Source organism: Euprymna scolopes, chromosome 1, assembly GCF_053919585.1.
Source record: "Euprymna scolopes isolate OS-2025 chromosome 1, ASM5391958v1, whole genome shotgun sequence".
Classification (NCBI taxonomy): Eukaryota; Metazoa; Mollusca; class Cephalopoda; order Sepiida; family Sepiolidae; genus Euprymna; species Euprymna scolopes.
Genome location: NC_136482.1, coordinates 110,644,630 through 110,665,079, shown reverse-complemented (window position 1 = coordinate 110,665,079; position 20,450 = coordinate 110,644,630). Strand labels below are relative to the sequence as shown.

Sequence of the window (20,450 nt, the reverse complement as noted above, 5' to 3'; positions counted from 1 at the left end):
GTCCGGGACAGAAGCAGTTATAGTTCCTTAAGGGGGTAAGGAAGATCCCTGCGCTATGCCTCTGATTGGTCAGTATGTGCCATATCGCACAGTCAGGGGAGGCACTGACGCACAAGAAAAGAGTTCTATTCGTTTCTGCTACAGACGGCTTAACAGGAACTTGTTTACATTAGATTTGAAGGCTACTATGTTGTATTCAACCTGGAAGCATGCCAGCAGAACAGTATCCCAAAGGTGGGCAGTTCTTGGAAAGAAACTTTGTTCATGGAATCTGCATTTACATTTAGGTACAGGTAGAGAATGGGGAAAACCATATATAGTGGTTGTAGCTGGTTGCGTGTTTTTTGTGAAAATTTGGCAAGGGAGAACCATAGATTGGAGTTCAGTCGAGCACTTGCCATGAAAATAGCAATCGAGCAGAGATAAGTTTACAACGTCTCTTCTATGGGAAAGAGGTTGCAGGGAAACTGGGTACTATTTCAACACAGAAGTAAATAACTCTTTTTACCTGCATATAAAGTTATGCAGGTAAAAAGAGTTATTTATCCCAACATATAGTGAAACATAATAGACTTTAAAGTATCTATTTATTTATGAGAGCAAAGTTAGACACAAAGTTGATCTTTAATCTAGAGTAGCATATATATATATATAAGTTGAAACACCTGAAGACCAACGAACCAAAGGAAATGGAACATTACACTTTAGCAAAAACCCTCAAATGGAACAGGTATGAGAAAGTGTTTAAAGCAATAGAGAGAACTTACTTTACGAAAAGTAACAATTTGTAGTGAATGGGGACGACCGATGAGACGGGTCGGAAAAAAGTGGAATGCAGGTCATCATCCATTGTTATAAATACAGCGCTTGTCTTGGACTTGGGAGATTTTTAAGCCCACTTTACATAGCGCTATGGACAGGATATGAACCTGTGTGGGTATTGCCCATTGAATTTGGAATCCAATGCCTTAATCACTTGGCCATCATTGCAGAAATAGAATCGTCTTCAATCCTGATAAGTTTCAATTTGCAGGCAGCGAAATCAAGTTTGCGGGCTTTTTAATAACTTCTGATGGTGTAAAGCCAATGAAAAGAATGACTGAAGCCATTCTCAACTTCTCAATGCCAACAAACATCACTGGCATCAGATCGTGGCTTGGATTTGTTAATCAGGTATGCACTTTCACAGGCCGATATCATGTCCACCTTTCGAGAATTGTTGCGCATGAAAGGCCGCAAATTCTATTAGGGTGCTACCGTAAACAAACTTTCCGAAGAGTCAAAAAAAAAAAAAACATTGCTGGGAAAAAACATTGAGAAAATCGAGGAGGGGGTTAAAACATTCGAGATAAACAGGGCAACTTGCCTCTCAACGGACTACAGTAAAGTTGGCATCGGGTATTTTCTGTTTTAGAAACACTGCCAGTGCCAAATGTTTTCAGCAAAGTAATACTTATAGGCAATCATAAATTTTGCTATTTAGCATATAGATTGAAAAACAAGAAGGCTTGTATGAAAAGCCTAAAAGAAGCCAAGATTAAAAAGGATATTCCATGGTGTAGTTAGGTTCAATGAAGAAAAATAGTGGCACAATCGTAAGATCCAGAACAATGGAGGAAGGTATCATCTAGAACCAAATTGAGAGTTTTTAATGTTCAAATGTATGCATGTTAAGTAATCCATAAAACACAATAATGTAACATCCATTGCAGATTGTAATATTTCCACAACTTATTATCCGAAGATTTTTCTGAAAAGTTCGTTAGATAATGTTTACTGAAAATTATGTCATACAATTAACATATTTTAAATTAATATATTAAATGATATTAAAATATTAAAATTATAGTAGAATATAGGCGCCTACTAGAGAGAAAAAAATCTCTGTAAGTTCCCATCAAATATATATACATATATATATATATATATATATATATGGAGTGTCACAAAAAATTTGACGTCATTTTAAATGCCATTATCTCAAAAACTACATAAATTATTTGAAACACTCTGTGTGTGTATATATATATATATATATATATATATATATATATATAGTCATCCACATACATTACTGTTTCGTTGTATGACAACTCATCAATGCAGCTAGACAAACACTTTTCCCTAGCCGGGGATTGAACCTACAATCATCACGTTAATTGTTGGCAGTTCTACCCACGGGCACATGACCTGAACAGCAACAAATGTCCATTTAAATAAACACTCGCCCACCACTTTTACAGTGCTCGAGCTGCTTGTTTATTTACAAACAAACAAAAACCAAGCCTCACTTTATAGCCAATTAAGTAGCGGGTGAGATACATTTACAACAGTGCTCTACCCACAGAGGAGGGCTTCAAAATATATAGTCATCCATATATATATATATATATATATATATATATGCTCCTATAAATTTCGTTTTTTTTTTTTGTGTGTGTATTGATATTCATATCGAAAACCCTTTTTTTCTATTTATTTAAAAAGAAAATACAACTTTGTTATATATGGGCCATGGAATTGCATTCACTAGCAAAAGATCTAGCTAATTTGCATATTCTTTTAAACATTCATTTTAATTAATTCCCTATTAGTTGAGCCCCCAAGGGGCATAGGCCATCTACAACTTTGTAGATGCCTTTGTAGTGACCGACTTCTTTTTACCGGGATGAGGGTGCTGGTCCCATGCCCAAGCTTCCCAGAAGGTACATACAGCACCTAGCCTTCCCAAATGGTCACTCATCTGGTACTAGCCAGGCTCAATGTTGCTTAACTTCTGTGATCTGGCGAAAACCGGTGTGTCAACGTGATTGTGCCGTACATAAATGTTTATAGCAAACACAAAACTCTTTCCATATATATTTATGTATATGTATATATTTTGTTTAAAAATTTTGCCTACTAAACTCCTCATAGAGTTTTTGGTCTACAGACATGAAATTTCATATATAAGGTATTTAAACAATGCAAAACTATATTTGGGTTTTAGCCTGGGAAAATCGATACAAAAGTGTGAAAATGAAAAAAAAAAAAAAAAAAATTTACCAGCTGATGGTCAAACAACAGCATTACAAATATGCACGCATAACGTAGTAGCTATTGGTTCATGGTTTAATTTTTAGCCTTGCAACAAACATGTTTTCTAAAGCAGCCTTTTAAAGAAGCCTTCAGTTGGCGATAGAAGCGTTCAAGGATCGGTGATAAGGCGTGGTCTATATATGTTTTCATCCAAGTAGATGTGAATATTCAGTGAAAAGATAGGAATTGACCTGTTTACACCTGTCGGTGGTAATAATTTCCTGCACACCAAATCTTGATATCCACTGTAAAATGAGTGTTTTGGCAACAGTTTCGGCAGCAATGTCAGTGATGAGTAAGGCTTCGGGCCATCTGGAGAATCTATCGATGCAAATGAGCAGATATGTACAGTTCTTTGTAGGTGGTAATGGACCCACTATGTTGATGAGAACATGTTTAAACCGAGCCTCAGGAATAGGAAACTTCGCTAGAGGGCTCTTAATATGTTAAGTGACTTTGGATTTCTGGCAAGGGATAAAACTCTGTGATAAGTCATGTACTTCCTTGTTAATATCAGTCCATATGAAACGTGATGTTACTGATTTCTGTGCTACTCAGAAGTTTGGAAATTGCTGATTTTTGTACGATAAGTGTGCAGCATGTGGGCTTTAAGTCCATGTGACTATTTTGGAGAAGAACAGCCCATATAAGTGAATACATGGGTGTGTGTGTGCGTGTGTGTTCGTATCATAAGAACAGTAGTTTGAAATAAAAGTGTTTAAAAAGATTTAAATCCTCGCACAATGGTGTAAGTTTCCATGCTTGGTACTGAAGAGAAAACCAATTCGATTTTGTAACATTCTTGGCGATGCTGTTTTACGTCTAAATAGATGGAGTCTCCTCGAGCATGTACTGTTGCTGAGAATTTAGAGGGAAAACTTATTTGATTTTGGCAGGCAAATCTTTATATACAGGCTTTCTCGAATGTCCCAGGATGGACTTACAGCTGCCAAGATCGTGTACAGAACACCTCTGACCTTACCAGGACAAATGATTGCACTGACCGCCATTAGAAGCACGCTAGACCCGACTAACTATATGTTCAGCTTGAAGAAGTACATGTTGAAAGCCTTACATGTCAAACCAAGACCCCAAAAAACAACAATTCACCTTCCTCTATAGATACACACATGGACACATGTTTTTGTAAAAAATGATGAAATAACCATATGCCTGCAACTGCCCTACTCTGGTCTTTACAAGGTTCTTAAATGATACCCGAAACATTGCATCCCCCCCCCCATAGCCTTGAGCCCCTAAGGGGCATACGCCATCTACAACTTTGTAGATGCTTTTGTAGCGACTGGGTTCTTTTTATAGGGTGAGGGTGCTGGTCCCATGCCCAACCTTCTCAGAAGGTACATACAGCACCAAGCCTTCCCAAATGGTCACCCATCTGGTACTGGCCAGGCTCAATGTTGCTTAACTTCGGTGATCTGGTGAGAACCGGTGTGTCAACGTGATTGTGCCGTACAGGAAATATTTCATGATAGATAACAATGGCAGACATGATTCAATCAGCGTTGATCGACTGAAGAAATCGTTTTTCGATAATACAAACTGTAGTACCACAGTGAAACAGACTCAAATCTCAAGAGATTTTTTAACTACTGCCACACCTAACCATACTGTGCTACATGGTGCTACAACTTCCACCAAATCTGGCAAACACATAAAACGTCTACTTCGATTTGCTACCTACACCCAGTGAAATAGAAATACTTGCGGTATTTTTATTCTTTCTCCTTAGATCGACTTCTCATCTAGGAGGGGAATGATGTAAAAACCACTGTACTCGGTTGGAATAAATGCCTGGCAATCACCTCTTTGAAACACCATGCACATAAAACAAAAGGAACTATGTTACGCTCCCTCACATATGAATACAGTAAACAGGCCGGAACATTCAAGAAAGCCTGTATATAAAGATTTTCCTTCAAAATCAAATCAGTTTTCCCTCTAGATTCTCAACAACAGCACGTGCTCGAGGAGACTCCATCTATTTAGACGTAAAACAGCATCGCCGAGAATGCCACGAAATCAAACCGGTTTTCTCTTCAATAATCAGCGTGGAAACTTACACCATTGAGCGAGGATTTAAATCTCCTTTTGAAACAATTTTATTTCGAACTACTGTTCTTATGATACGAACGAACACCCCCCCCCCATGTATTCATTTGTATGATTTATGGACTCTTCTTCTCAAAAATAGCCACACAGATTTAAAGCCCACATACTGCACACTTATCATATAAAAATCAGTAAGTTGAAGCCTCGTGCTATACTAAAAAAAGCCTTACTTCATTAATCCTTCATTATGAACATTCAACACAAGAAAACAATTATGTTGAAACAATTTAAATTCCTAATAAATAAATAAATAAATAAACATTGTTTATTCCATGCTAATACAGTGTTTTTGTGTTCTTTGTCGAGTGTCGTTATTTTCCGGATTTCATTTTTATTTCTTTATGTAAGGATGTGGATTAGTGAAACGTTTCTATTTATCGGTGATCCCGTTAAATTTACCTTTAATGGTCCTGCGGTTACACTGCTACTTTCGACTTCAATAAAATTACGACACACGCAACCTCGATCCTATAAATTGATAAATCCCGATTATAAATTGGTGACCTCTTGACCTACGTCCTATAGTAGTTAGCAAAACGATATTCATATGCAACCTATAAATTTTGCTAGTTAGCACATAAACTGAAGACTAAAATTTTGAGAGAAATCATATATGTATGAAATCTGATTATATATAAATATATATATAATTCTGAAAAAGTGACTTTTATGGTTGGTTGTTTTACCGCATATCAACCCTTTTCAGGTTATTTTAATGGTGAAACCAGTGATTTTGAAGAAAATTTTTTTAATAGAATATATTTGTTTTTTGCAAGTCGGTTTCTATTTAACCCATAGTTGGAACCCTAACAGATACTACCACTCCGGGTCAGAGTGGACCTGAGAGCAATGGCAATTAAAGGGTGACTCCACACTCCCCAGAGCCCGCAAGCTGGGGCCTCACCATCGGATATAGTTTAAGGTCATATCTAGGACCAGTGATATATATATATATATATATATATATATATATATATATATATATATATATATATATATATATATACTAGCATTTTAGCCCGGCGTTGCCCGGGTGTTTGGAGGTGTATGCTGAGCAAAAAAAAAAAAAGAGTAAATTTTTTTTTAATTTGACCCCTATTATGACCCCTTAAAATTTATAGTTTCGGGCTCAAATCACTTTATTAAATTAGATCCAGGTTCAAGGAACCTATGTCTAAAATTTCAAGTGTCTAGACCCAAAATTGTCGGAGGAGTTTGGTAGAGTTCTTAAAGGTCAAATCGTTGAAATTTGACCCCTTAACAGCCAAATTTCTGGCTGACACCCGTCACATCGATTTTCCCAAATCTCAGTACCCGGTATTTCAAATTTCGAGTCTATAGACTAAAAATTGACAGAGTTATTGCGTAGGGAAATGTACACAGACAGACAGACAGACAGACAGACACGTTCACTTTTATAGATATATATATATATATATATATATATATATATATATATAAGTTTGGTGGTTAAATTTTAAATTCTGAAAAAACAACATATAGACACATATATTCGAATGAGGAATTTATTGTTTGACAAAAGGAATATATAGAAGGGATTATGTTAATTTCCTTAATCCATGGATTTTCAATAATGGCTCATATCATCAGAGGAAACGAAATGCGGTTAGCAAAATGTTCTGCTGCGAATGGAGGCTTATTTTGCTTTTCAGCACAATTATTGAAAATAGTTTTTAACCACTAAACTTATATATTGCTCTATTCTTAAATATTGAGCTTTTCCTTTTTGGCTAGGATCACCTTGAAAGTATTACTTCAAGTAATATCTATCAGGATTTTTCATCTGAATTCTATTAGTGTCTTATCTCGCTTATATATATATATATATATATATATATATATATATATATATATATATATATATATATATATATATATATAGTAAGTTATGAAATATACATGGCAATTAAGCTACACAGGATATTGCGCATTTTATTCTTGTGAGAATTTGTCAGGCTTATTCTCACGAGAATGAAACATGAAATATTCTGTGTAGCTTAATTGCCATATATATTTTCATAACTTACTACTTAGCTCTACCTATGTATTGAGCACTGTTGAAGTAAATACTGAAAATTTACTCAAAAAATTCTATTTTAGTATATTAGTTTATGTGATTAAATGAAGTAGTCATATATATATATAGTCATCCACATACATTACTGTTTCGTTGCATCACAACTCATCAGGGCGGCTAGACTAATATATATATATATATATATATATATATATATATATATATATATATATATATATATATATATATATATATATGTATAACAAATACTAGCTCATCTGGTCAAGGATGGTCTACTCTCTATCAAAAATAGTAATATCAAAGTAAATTATCTGTGAACTGACAAGTGCAAACATTCGATTGTCTCCCCCTGATTTGACTCTCTTTCCCCAGGTGTCTCTGCACGTTCCAGCGCCATCGTTTATCAAATGAATCATTCCAGTCAATGGTGGAATATGTCGTCGCGACGTATAAACAGCTAGCCGCTGCTAATTAAAGGAGGTGGAGTTGCTCCTATCACCACTGGATTTGGAGTTGTTGGTGTCTATACTGACCCACGCGTTAATCTTTTTTTTTTTTTAATCAAGATATTTGCGGAGTAAAAAAGAAACCCTTCCAATTCTGCCAGTCTCCTTCTATTGCTACTACAATCGTGTGACTACCGCTATAACAACAACAACAACTGCTTGTCATCATTATTATTATTAATATTACAGCGTATACCATCGTTGTCATTTTTGTACGCGAAAAAAAAACAAAACAAAAAAAAAAACAAACAAAAAACGGGGAAAGCTTTATAATATTCATAACAAACCACTTTTTCAGAATCAACACCGAGGATTTGGAGATATTATACTTAAACAAAAAAAAAAAAAAGAAAGAAAAAAAAGAATTAACATGTCGTCGCTTCATTTACCGCGAGTTATTAGCCAGAGGGGCAAAACTCCCATGGAAGTCGAAAGGGAAAACTTCGAAAAAGCACAGGTAATTACGATTTTATTGGTCATTCAAGAGTAATAGTCTGTTTTTGGTTTCATTATTTGTCAAGCAATTAATTTATAGATTTGTAACAAAAATGGAAAAGATCTATTTTGCAATATGAGTATTGGTAAATACGGTTTGTTTACTTAAAACACTTTAAAAAGTTACAAATATATTATACCTGACATTATTTGCGCTACTATTCGCTTCTTGGTTGTTATATTCACAGAGTTTCAGCCGATGTGAACCGCCAAAGCCCCCTTTTGTGTCAATTTGCTTCCCCACGAAAGTGAAATGTTACGCGAGGGCGTTTTAATTTAGGCCAAAACCAGTTCCCCATAGAGGGACATTCTGACAGTTGCAAAAAAATTGTCTTTGTATAGAAGGGTTTCCCCTACATTGACTAAGGACAAATTAAGTGTAGCAATCAGCACACTTGGATGCAATTCAATACGCATTTATTAAAGTTAGCGGTAAAATTCGGCTTCCCAAAAAAGGGGTCCTCTGGGTTGGAATAATAATAATAATAATAATAATAATAATAATAATAATAAACATACCTCGGTTTAGAAGGATTTCTCCCTCCTTAACAATAAATAATAAAGATGAAGTGTAGTATCATAGCAAATCCTAGCCGGTTTGACCATGTCCTACAAAAGTTTTATCCTGCCCCCACCCCCAAGAAAATAAGGTGCCAGTGCAGAGAATGATCCGCGCTATTTTTTAAATCGTATTTCCAAGTTTAATTAAAGTTTTCTGTTTTTTGTATTCAATTGTAAGGTTGAAGTATAGAATAGGTACAAAACACCCTCCCCATGTTAAGAATGGCTTTTTAAATAATAACGTTATTATTTCAGCACTCTCTCTCTCTTCACTTAGTACCGAAAATAATTACGAAAGAAAAGATTTAAGGTTAAAGAAATGAAAATATGAAGATTGATCTTTTAAACAAACGCATTTCAGGTGAAACCATTATTACGTACTTATGTGTCATGTCGAAATTAGTATAAATTCCAAAAATTACGAAAATGATCCAGTAAAAAAATCTGCTAGACGTATTTTTAACAACAACAAAAATCATTCACATACGTTCTGCTTAAAAATGGCGAATCTTAAATTTTAACTAATATAAATAATTAAATGATTTTTTTTTTATTTAAAAGAATACAAAATTAAGGTAATTCGGTTGTCTCGTGATCATCCTGCCGCAGAAAGGATGGAAAATCAGTTTCGGAATTTTGGAGGTGAAGAGTGATAACTCATTATTTAGTCTACTATTTTCGGTTCTTATTTGGAATTCGACTTATATCTATATAATACAGACAAATCTTTATGATGTACGTACTCGTCACGGAACAAATATATCGTATTCCAAAAATCACATAAATTGATCAAGTAGTTTTTCTTTTATCTTAGAAAATCAGGTGCTAATGTAAAGAGTGATCATCCGCGCTATTTTTTAAGAGTATTTCCACGTTTAATTAAAGTTTTTTTATTTTTTTTTATTTTTTTTTTTATTCAATTGTGAGGTTAAAAGTACAGAATAGGTACAAAACACCCTCCCCATGTTAAGAATGGCTTTTTAAATCACATTATTTCAGCACGGATCACTCTCTGCATGAGTATCGAAAATCAAATTAAAATGCTATTTTTTATCCGCCATTTTTAATAAGGGAGAGACAACTCAATTCGAACTACCGTGATCAAAATTAGTCTTGTAATTGATACGATTTAAATCGTTTTACAAATAATTGATCACGTGATTTTGGAATATGACATTTCGTTCGATGACGAGTAAATATTTATTTTTTATATTTTTTCCTTTAAATAGGTCAAATTTTAAATAAGTACACTGTTTTCATCTTGGTTGTTTATATTCATAACGTTTCGGTCGGTGTAACTTCCTATTTTCTTCAGGTATATCTTTTCCGATTTGGGAAGGTAAATAGTCAAACTTTGGAATATTTATGTCGAAATCTAAATTCTGGAATGGATGATATTAGAAATTAAACTCTTTATTAAATCCATGCGATTAAATTGTTCTCATCCTGACAGCCATGACTGGACAGAAGTGTTAATTATTTTTATCTTGTATCTCCTGTAATACAAATTGGACCTTTAACCTCCATACGCAATGTTTCGGCCGCTATAAGTTTCGCCCTTCCTTTTCGAACTTGGAAACTCGGACGGAATTTGACACTTTATTTTATTTTGTAGTTTACCCTACCATTTTATCTTTTTATTTCAGGAAAAGGTGAATTATACTGTAGTCCAACTGCTTAGTCTTATTAGTCAGATGTTTTTTTTTTTTTTCTTTTTTTGTGCTTGTGCAGAGAGTGATCCGCGCTATTTTTTTAAAATCGTATTTCCAAGTTTAATTAAAGTTTTATATAGTTTATTCAATTGTAAGGTTGAAGTATAGAATAGGTACAAAACAGTAAAACACCCTCCCCTCCCTATGTTAAGAATAGCTTTTTAAATAATAACGTTATTATTTACGTCCGGATTACTTTCTGAACTAGTACCTTTTTTTTTTTTTTTTTTTTTTTTTTTTTTTTCTTAGAAATAATCGATTCTATGTGACAGATATGCTCGAAAATTATTTTCCTCCAGTTTAAAAACATGAAACTTGATTTTTTTTTTGTCCCCCCCCCCCTCCCGTTAAACTTTTTTGCGGTTTGATTATCTTCTCGATTACCGTTTTCACTTAACTTCCGGTTGTCCTTCCTCTTGTTAATGCTTTGCCTAAATAAGGTTATTATTATTTAGACAAAGCTCTTAACAGGGGAAGGATCGTCCTTTACCTATTCTGTACTTTCATCTAAGCATTTAATCAACGCAAAAAAAAACACCATAAAAAGTACTGAACAACCGAAGGAGAAACCGGAAGTGTAGTGAAAACAGGAATCGTAAAGATAACCGATTGTTTAAAGGCTTCAAAAATCACTTTTGAACAGCGGTCACGAAGTAAACAAAAGTTGTCAAATTCTTAAAAATAATGACTGACTTGTTTTTATTTACTATTGCATGCATTTCAAAATTATTCGCGAGAAGTCAAGCATTATAGTTTACTTGTGCTCCTGTGAATATTGGAACGCGCCCCTGTCGTTTAAAAGGATCGGACTTACCGAACTCTATTGTATTGCTTGTGAGGATATTCTTACTTTTTATCTTACTAACCTAGTTTTATTTTCTCCATTTACTTCCCTAACCAAAATAATAGTACTTATTTACCACTTGTTTGAAGGAGGGAGAGGTAGAGTTGGCGTTTGCTCACCTTTTATAATGCATTCCTCCAATTATCAGCTTCAGCCTTCTTTCTATTTGAAAGAATTTCTCGTATCTTTCTTGAATCAAATCATCCGACATTTGGCAACTCTTCTCCATGGCAACTAATGTTCTTCTTACTGATGATGATTGTTGTTGAGCATCATATTGTTTATATTATATCTTTCTATTATGGATTCTTTCTAGAAGGCTGCGAAGATTGCTAACGTATCTAAGTGTCTTTGTGGAACAAACTAAATTCGAACTTGGCATACCCAGAGCCCGCCCGTGTCGGTAACCACTGAGCCATCGTTACCTCTCTGATGATGATATTGTTGTCTAATCTAATAGTTAACTTAGCGAAAAGTCATTACATTTAAAAGTGTAGTATCTGTTCTGTCCTCAGTCTAGAGATGTGAAATTCTTCTAGACCGAGGTGATTTTAATTTTTTGTTCCAATCCAGAATCTTTTTGGTAAACTGGACCCCCACTCCCTCACATACAGTGACATACACATTAAAAAAAACGATGTTCTGTTTGACTCTGCCCTCACAGCGAGACAACTAAATAGGAGTTAACTTAAGGACGCCCCCAGCTCTGTCTTCGAAGGTTCGTTCTCTCAGGCAGTATCTCCTACCCGAGGAGAGGTTGACCCATTGCTTGCTTGCCCCTATCGGGGAATACCCACGATTCTGTTCTTGGAAATTTTTTTGTCAATGTGGCCTGGTTGTCCCATTGAAAAATTTACCTGCAAAAGGGTGTTTATTCCGAAAGCCGTTCTTAACATGGAGAGGTTGGGAGTAATACCCCTAAAAAGTAACTCTTTGCAGGTAAGTCTTCAGTGAGACAACCAGGCTATATTGACCTTTTTTTTTTTTAAAACTCAACCAAAGTGTCATCTCCGGAGTGCTAGCAATCTCCACCTTCCGACATTACCCATTTGCTTTGGTGGTAAGTAAATTGAAAACATAAAGATGAGAGGGCACTTTTTTATCCAGCCTACAGGATATGATCAAAGTACATTTTCGCACAATTGGTAGCATTTATTGGATGAGTTTCTCTCTAATCGATACAAATCGCTCTTCCAACAGCACGTTTCTGCCCTCTTCTTTTCCAATCGACCACACCTGGCCTCTCACCACCAATGTCACACCGCACAATCTGAACGTCAGCAATACGAAATTCTTTTCAAAAGATGTTCACTACTCTTTTCTTCCTGCTTCTCCAGGGAATGTTTCCCAGCTCTTATCTTATATGATTTCTCCAATCTAGAAAAAAAAAAAAAAAGGAAGAGACAGGAAAAAAAATAGCTTCTCCCATTATGCCCTTCCTTCCCAAGATGCCCTTCGTGTATATAAATGAGCTAGCCATCCTTTCCTTCTTCTTTCCCAAAGAGCGATGCAGATATGCCCTTTTTTTTGTTTGTTTTTTTATTCTAACCATATACCCCACATTCTCCCAAATTTTTAGATAATTATTGAAGATCCAAATGGCTGTAATGAAACCGCTACTTCTTTGTTCTAAGACAAAAGGAAAAAGCATAAAAAATGTATAACAAATAAATTATACCAAAAGCAAAATAAGTTACTCTTCTACCTTCATGAAAAATTTTTAAAACTTATTTTAAAGTGTTTATTTACTTGGAAACACAAGTAGCATCGATTCATAAGTTAGAACAAGAAAAAAATGTCTGACATTATACGGCCATCTGAGAATCATAAGTGCTAAAAAATTGAAAATTAAACAAAACACTGGTAGAAACCCATTGTGACATTTATTGGGTAGGTTTTTTGATTTTAGAGCGATAACGTATCCACGTATGTAGAAGAGTAAGTTATCTTGCCTTTGGTAACATTTACTTCTTATACATATATATTCATTCCCCCCCCCCCACACACACACACGCACACATGCACAACTTTTTGTTGTCTATACTGCAAAATGCTCATGGACTCTTCCAACCTAAGAATTTTGTTGTCAGTTTTATTACTTTTGATTGTTAATAAATGCAGTAACTATAACTTTAAAGGCATTTACCTGTATTGGGTTGAGCCAGCTCCAAATACATTCTGTGTCACAGCAGACTCACAGCTGAGTCCTCAACAAGCGACGGCTATTTCCAGTTTTAGCAATAAACACTAAAAAAATGGGAGAGGCCAACCACCAACTCCATGTCTGTCTTCATTGTTCAAATTAAAATCTCAGTTGGCCATCTCTACTTCCTCCAGCTGGTGAGTGTGATTGGGTGTTGTCAATGAATGAACCGCTCTTTCAGTGGATCATGTGTATCTTTGGGAGATATTAAGTTATGAGGAATTTCCACCTAAACTTCTTAATTTGCTGAAGACCTATTACTTATACTCTGAAACAAGTCTTTTGTTATGGAGAGGAATTTATAGTTTTCAGTGTGCGAACTGGTATCCACCAATCGTGTGCCTTCCTCCCATCTTGTTGACCTACATTATTGACAGGATCCTTGCTGGTGTGCAAGTTTAACAGTAGCTATTGACAACAGGTCTTTTTCCAAATGAAAAACAACCGGTTGTCCTTGACACAGAAACCCTTGAAGAGGTCAGTCAGTTCAAATACCTTGACTCTATCATAAGGCCAAAGGGAAAAAGACATACTCTCACTACATTTTGTCAACTTAAATCATGGCTCTGGTATTAAAAGAAGAAAATAAGGCTGAACACTAAAGTCAGGATCTACCAAACCATCATCCACACCATTCTCTTTATGCCTGCAAAACTTGACCTATGTGGGCAAGTGACCTATACAAACTGGAGATATTTGAACATCACTGCCTATGCTACATCTTCTGTGTCTGCTGGCAACAGTTTCTCCAACAGTACAGTTTAGCTTGCTGTTAGATCTACTCCCTCCAAAAATCTCTCCTTGCCAGATGCCTTGTTGGTTCAGCCACACCCTTCGTTAACACCCAGGTGACTTCATCCATGAAATCATCAACCCAGAACCATGATAATGCTGGAAGAAACGTCAGTAGACAACTCAAAACCTGGCTCGGGATGGTGAAGCAGGATGCTGAACTGATTCTAGACCCACACTTTTATGAGGGCTGTCACTGGAACTATGAATAGCTTGTGTGCATAACAGATTGGATTGCTGTACCTTGTCAGCCATTATTTAGGACATGGTGAACCTGTTGGAAAGAGCTAGCCCAACCGACCCAAATTGAATGCCACAAACATGACAAAGTTAACATGATTGTTTGATAACCAACATGGATTATGCAAACGATGTTACCATTCTCATCAAAACAAACTGATATCCAGAAGGCATTAAATAATGTCAGTATCATCAAACACATACATATGATCAGTGCCTCAAAAAAACTCTTTCAGTCAACCACTCTTTTTACGACAGTATCCTTATCATTCACAAGTGCATCATTGTCAAAAAAGTTGAGCAGTTCAAGTATCTTAGCTCAACCTTTACAATTGCAAGTTAAGGATGAGATTGTACTCTGCATCAAATGTGCTTGTGCACATTTAATACAGATTGCCATCTTCTGACACCTTCTAATAGATTATGATCTTGACTAGAGATAAAACTCCCAATAAAATATAAGGAGTGCTTATATGTACTCTCTTTTGATGCATCTGTTTCTGTCCAACCAAATTCCAAACCTCATCATCCGTGCAAGATGCAACATGACCGGAATTACAGACTTCTCTGAAATGGAGACTTTGCTGGTTTGGTCATGTACTTAAATGCACTGAAGAGGAGTTGATCTTAAATAAGCATTTACATGAGCATGTTTCGGTCAGCTAGTTACAAGTAACTAGACTTCTTCAGGCGATACTGCTTATAGAAAAGTAGACACTGAAACATGCTCATGAATGTGTAGCGACATAAAAATGCTGATGTTAAACAAATAAAAATTTGTGTGTGTGTGTATATATATATATTGGTCATTCATAGACTGTTTTGCTGTATCACAACTCTTTAGCACAGCTAGACTAGCAACTACCTCAGTCCAGGATTGAAACTTGATGTCTTAGGTGGACAGTCAGCACTTCTAAACTTTGCACTATTTGGCTGCTGCGAAGATGGGTATGTGAAATTACCATGATAAACATTGTCAAAACGCCTAAGCTCTATTTGTTCACACAAAGAGCATTGCATTATAAGCTAGTAACAATTTGTTATTTCACTCCCCAATATGCTCAACACAAGGTACGGAGCATTTCTAGTCATCCTCAGACACTGTTTCACAACTCTTAATTAAGCTACATTAGCAATTACACCAAGCCAGGATAGAATATATATATATATATATATATCTCTTCTTATTGGCAGTACTCCACAAACTTCCACGTCCACTGCAGGCACACTTGTGGCTGACGAGCCCGATGCGGGACAAGCAGGTTTGGCCACAGCGGCTGCAGTCAAGTCACATCAGGTGTGGCTGCTGAGGCTTTCTGAATCTTTCTCCTGCAGATTCTCTGTGCGGGAGATCTCAAAGGAGTAACATGGTTACCAATGAGAGCAGACCACTGGAGGTGGTCAATGTGGTAGTCACTGAGGAACTTCTTCAGAGAGTCGTTATATCTTTTCTTCGTACAGGAGGGTGGAGGGAGAGTACTACAGCTCTGTACACACTGATTTTTGTGCAATTTTTTAAGTGTCTGTTTTTCCAGACTCTGTTGTACAATCTGCCAAAAGTGCTGTTTGCTTTGGCCAGTTTGTTGTCTATTTCTCTGTTGAGTTTGGCATCTGATGTGATGGTACACCCCAGGTAGGTAAACTGGTGAACGGTCTTCAGATTAGTCTCTCCAATGGTGATGTCGGGACGGCGGTACTCTACCCGGGGAGCTGGTTGGTGGAAAACTTTTTCAAGCTGACCTCGAGTTCGAAGAGCTGGGCAGCCTCTGCAAAGCAGGATGTGAGGTGCTGCAAGGCTGTTTTGGTGTGGGCAACAAAGGCAGCATTGTCGGCAAAGAGGAGGTCTTGGATCAGTTGCTCAAAGGTCTTTTCGAATGTGATAGCGAATGTAGACAGCATCATCATCGTCAAGATCTTCGGTCGCCTGCTTGAGCATCATGCTGAAGAAGATGCTGATCAGAGTCGGTGCCAAAATGTATCCCTGTTTTATGCCATTCACGATGAGAAAGTGTTCTGAGAGGTTGTTATTTACTCTGACATGACCGCTCTAGTTCTCCTGCAACAGAACTATCATGTTGAGGAACTTTGGAGGACAGCCGAGGTGATCCAAAATCGGCCAAAGCCCCTTCCAGCTCACTGTATCAAATGCCTTGGTCAGGTCCACAAATGTTACGTAGAGTCCCCTGTTTTGTTCACAACACTTCTCTTGCAGTTATCTGAGGACGAAGACCATATCTGTGGTACCCTTCTTTGCTTTAAAACCGCATTGCGTTTCTGGGAGGTGGTCTTCTGTGATGGAAGGTATCAGTCTGTTTAGGAGCAAATGGGCAAGGATTGTACGTGCGATGGAGAGCAGAGTGATTCTCCGGTAGTTAGAGCAGACTGACATTTCGCCCTTGTTTTTATACAAGGTAACAATGACTGCATCACGGAGATCCCGTGGGAATTCTCCTTGCTCCCAACAACAGACAAGGAGCTCATGGAGTCTGCTATGCAATGCTGGGCTTCCATATTTCCAGATCTCTGGTGGGATCCCGTTGATTCCTGCCGCCTTTCCACTCTTCAACTGTTTTCTGGCCACATTGAGTTCTTCCATAGAGGGAGGTTCATCCAATTCCATTTTGGCTGGTAGTTGAGGGATGCGAAGGATTGTTGAGTCCTGAATGATCCGGTCAGCTCTGAAGGGAGTTTGGAAATGTTCAGACCAACGGTTCAGGATAGATGCTCCATCCGTGAGGAGCATCTGGCCGTCCGCATTACGCAGTGGACTCTGGACGCGGTGCATGGAGCCATACACTGTCTTGAGGGCTTCATAAAAGCCTCTGTAGTCAGCAGCATCTGCATACTGCTGTGTTCTTACTGCGAGGTTGGACCATCAGTCATTGTTTAAGATTCTAAGCTTGCACTGGAGGTTGCTGCAGATGTGACTGAAGGCTGCTCCCCACAGCAGACAGGACGGGTATGGGCGAGCCAAGTAGACCCGATGGGCTGATCTCTTCCTCTCCAACAATTCTTGTATTTCTACATTGTTTTCATCAAACCAATCCCAGTTCTTTTTAGTGGAAAACCCCAGGACCTCCTCAGATATCTGCAGGATGGCTGTTTTCAGTTGATCCCAGAGTCGCTCAGGTGAGGGAACTTCCTCTGGGCCGCTGATGTTTTTGTGATTGGACTGCAAGCCTGCCTGGAAGACAGTTCTCACTTCAGCTGATTGTAGTTTGCAAAGCTTGTACATATATACACGCACACACATAGGTATGCCACTAATTTTCGACACTCATAGCAAGTAAAAAAATAGTAAAATGAAATTAATTGTAATTTTTACTCTATATTGAAGGTCAGGATTTAAATCACATATAAACATTATTTATTTTACACTCTATAAAACTGACGAAATTTGATTTGAACATCGGAAATTGACAAAATCTTAAAACATGATAAAAAATCAAAATGGCGGTAAATTTTCGAAAAAGAGCCAAATTAAACATTAAAAATATAGGAAAAAAGTCAGTACAAATATACATTATACCTTGTTAAAGTTTTGGTTCAATCATTAGCCAAATGAAATATAACAGTAAAAATCTTACCGTTGGCTTGAAATATTATGAAAAAGACATATATAGGTGTGTGTATACCCCCCCCCCCCCAAAAAAAAACCCTATTGTATTTAAACAGCCAACATCTAAAGCCATTAACTTCCGGTATCTATGGATGGCCCTAAGTGACTTTTCCTTGTTGATAACAATTTATTAATTTTCACTATCATAATTTGTAGCCCGAAAAAAAGTAATATTTAAATTATTTCTATCAAATTCCTCTTTATTCTAGGAAACATTAATTCTTAATTCCTATAATATATATAATAATAATATATATATTAATATAGATTACGCGACGATTTTTATTAGTGAGATACAAAGATAAATTGGTTTTCCATAGAAAAAATTATTCACGTTCAATTTCTAAATATATTTTTTATTTGCTCATTAACGAAAAACTGTGTCGATTAAAATATTTATCAGTATTATTATTATTATTATTATTATTATTATTATTATTATTATTATTATTATTATTATTAAAGTAAGATTGTCTGTTTATTAATAAGTGTTAAGACTAAGTCCTCCACTTTTTTTTCAGTCTGAAAAATACAATCAGTAAAAAAAATAAATTATTTTGAAAATATTTTGAAATTTCATGGTCGCGGTCGATAATTTTAAAATGTAAATAATACATAAGAAACTTTTTATTTTTGTAAAACTTAAATAATTTGTTTTATATTTTTCAACTTCTTTCCCCCCCCCCCCCGAAAAATTGTATAGATCGGCAACGACTCTGACCCAAAATTGAATATATTTTATTTCATTATTCCAGTACATTTTAATATATAAAAAAAACTAAAATGTTACCCCCCCCTCCCCTCACTAAAAAAAAAAAAAAAACTCCTGATAAATCACATGGAGAAGGGGAATATGAGAATTTTTTTTTTTCTTAAATATTATTATATTTCAGTTTATTTTATTTTTTATTTGATTTTATTTATTTATTTCTTTTTGAGAATTCTAAAAATCGTAGAAATAACATTCGGTTCCTTTTTTCCCGCTTTTAGCATTTTGGAGATTTTTTGAAAATTCACTGTTTTTACGGAGAGTAAAGGAAATAATTTTTTTTTTTATATATATAATCTTGAGAATACAGGAAAAATTACGATGAATGAATTTTATTTTACAAGTTTTTACTTTTATTATTTGCTATGGGGGTCGAAAATTCTGCTTTTATTAGTATCATACCTACACGTGTGTGTGTGTGTGTGCACGTGCATGCGACCTCTCATTTTTCATTTTAGAGTTCAAATTTATTAGCAAATTCTGCTGCACGTAATACATGCGCTTTGAAGGTATTTTGTTGTTGTTCAATACTTTTCTCTGGACTCGTGCCAAGGAAGGAAAAAGGGGAAGAAATGAATGGAATGGATGTAGTAGAGGAATTGATGGTCGATTCATTCATCTCTGAACATGCGAATGAATGAATAATGTGAACTGATGTTTCCTCATGACATATTGAAAGACTTGATGTGTGTGTGTGTGTGTGTGTGTACACGTGCGCGTGCGGCTATATAATGTTACAAATGTTTGTATGTGTAAGATTCACTCTTAAAGTAATTAACCGATCATTATGAATTTTGGTACATAGCTGCTCTGCATAAGTCCAAATGTTTGTTATACAGGGTGGAACGATAAATTTGTCACCCTAAAAAAATAAAACTGCACAGCTTCATTTCAGCTTTCATTGAAAAAAATCAATTCAGGTAACTTGATTATGTAGTAGAGCTGACATCTATTCAATGTAGCCGCCTTCAGCCTCAGTTACCCCTTCTAAACGGGTCCAGATCTTGGAGCATATCTTTTCCACAAGCACTAGCAGGAACTCGGCGAATACTCGGTGGATGGCGACAATCAGGCTGGCTTTGGTGTTGTGGGAGGTCATGTTGGTGATGTTCTCGATGGATAACCAAACAAAATAGTCCAGCGAGTTCAGGTCATAGGAGGGGGGCAGTGAGAGAAGGGTACAAAGTTATAACACTTCTGAAGCCAAGCATTGGTCTCTTTGAACTTGTGGGCCAGTGTCGAGTCCTGCTGCCACACCCAGGGTAAGTAAGCGGCCACCTGACTGCACCAGGGAATCCCCACACTTTTCCGCACATCCAAGTACACTTTGATGTTGATTTTCAAGCCGACTTCGAAGATATGATGTGGCCCTCAACCACACCAAAGACTATAACTGTGGCTGGAAAGGGTCGTCAGATGCGTTGAGCTGTGCCCTCAAGCAT

At 36.3% G+C, this 20,450-nt stretch overlaps 1 protein-coding gene and 1 pseudogene across 14 annotated transcripts in view; one reads left to right on the top strand and one right to left on the bottom strand.

Moving 5' to 3' along the window:
• Positions 1-4,437: 4,437 nt before the first annotated feature.
• LOC145283839 (5S ribosomal RNA) lies at positions 4,438-4,554 on the bottom strand (annotated as a pseudogene).
• A 3,073-nt stretch (positions 4,555-7,627) lies between these two features.
• Positions 7,628-20,450, top strand: part of LOC145263756 (huntingtin-interacting protein 1-like) — a 282,859-nt gene continuing 270,036 nt past the window's right edge. For all 14 annotated transcript variants that reach the window (XM_080120998.1, XM_080121027.1, XM_080121031.1 and 11 more), the window contains exon 1: positions 7,628-8,230. In XM_080120998.1, the coding sequence (XP_079977124.1) occupies positions 8,144-8,230 (87 nt within the window). In that variant the 5' untranslated portion in view covers positions 7,628-8,143. The remainder of the gene's footprint in view (positions 8,231-20,450) is intronic.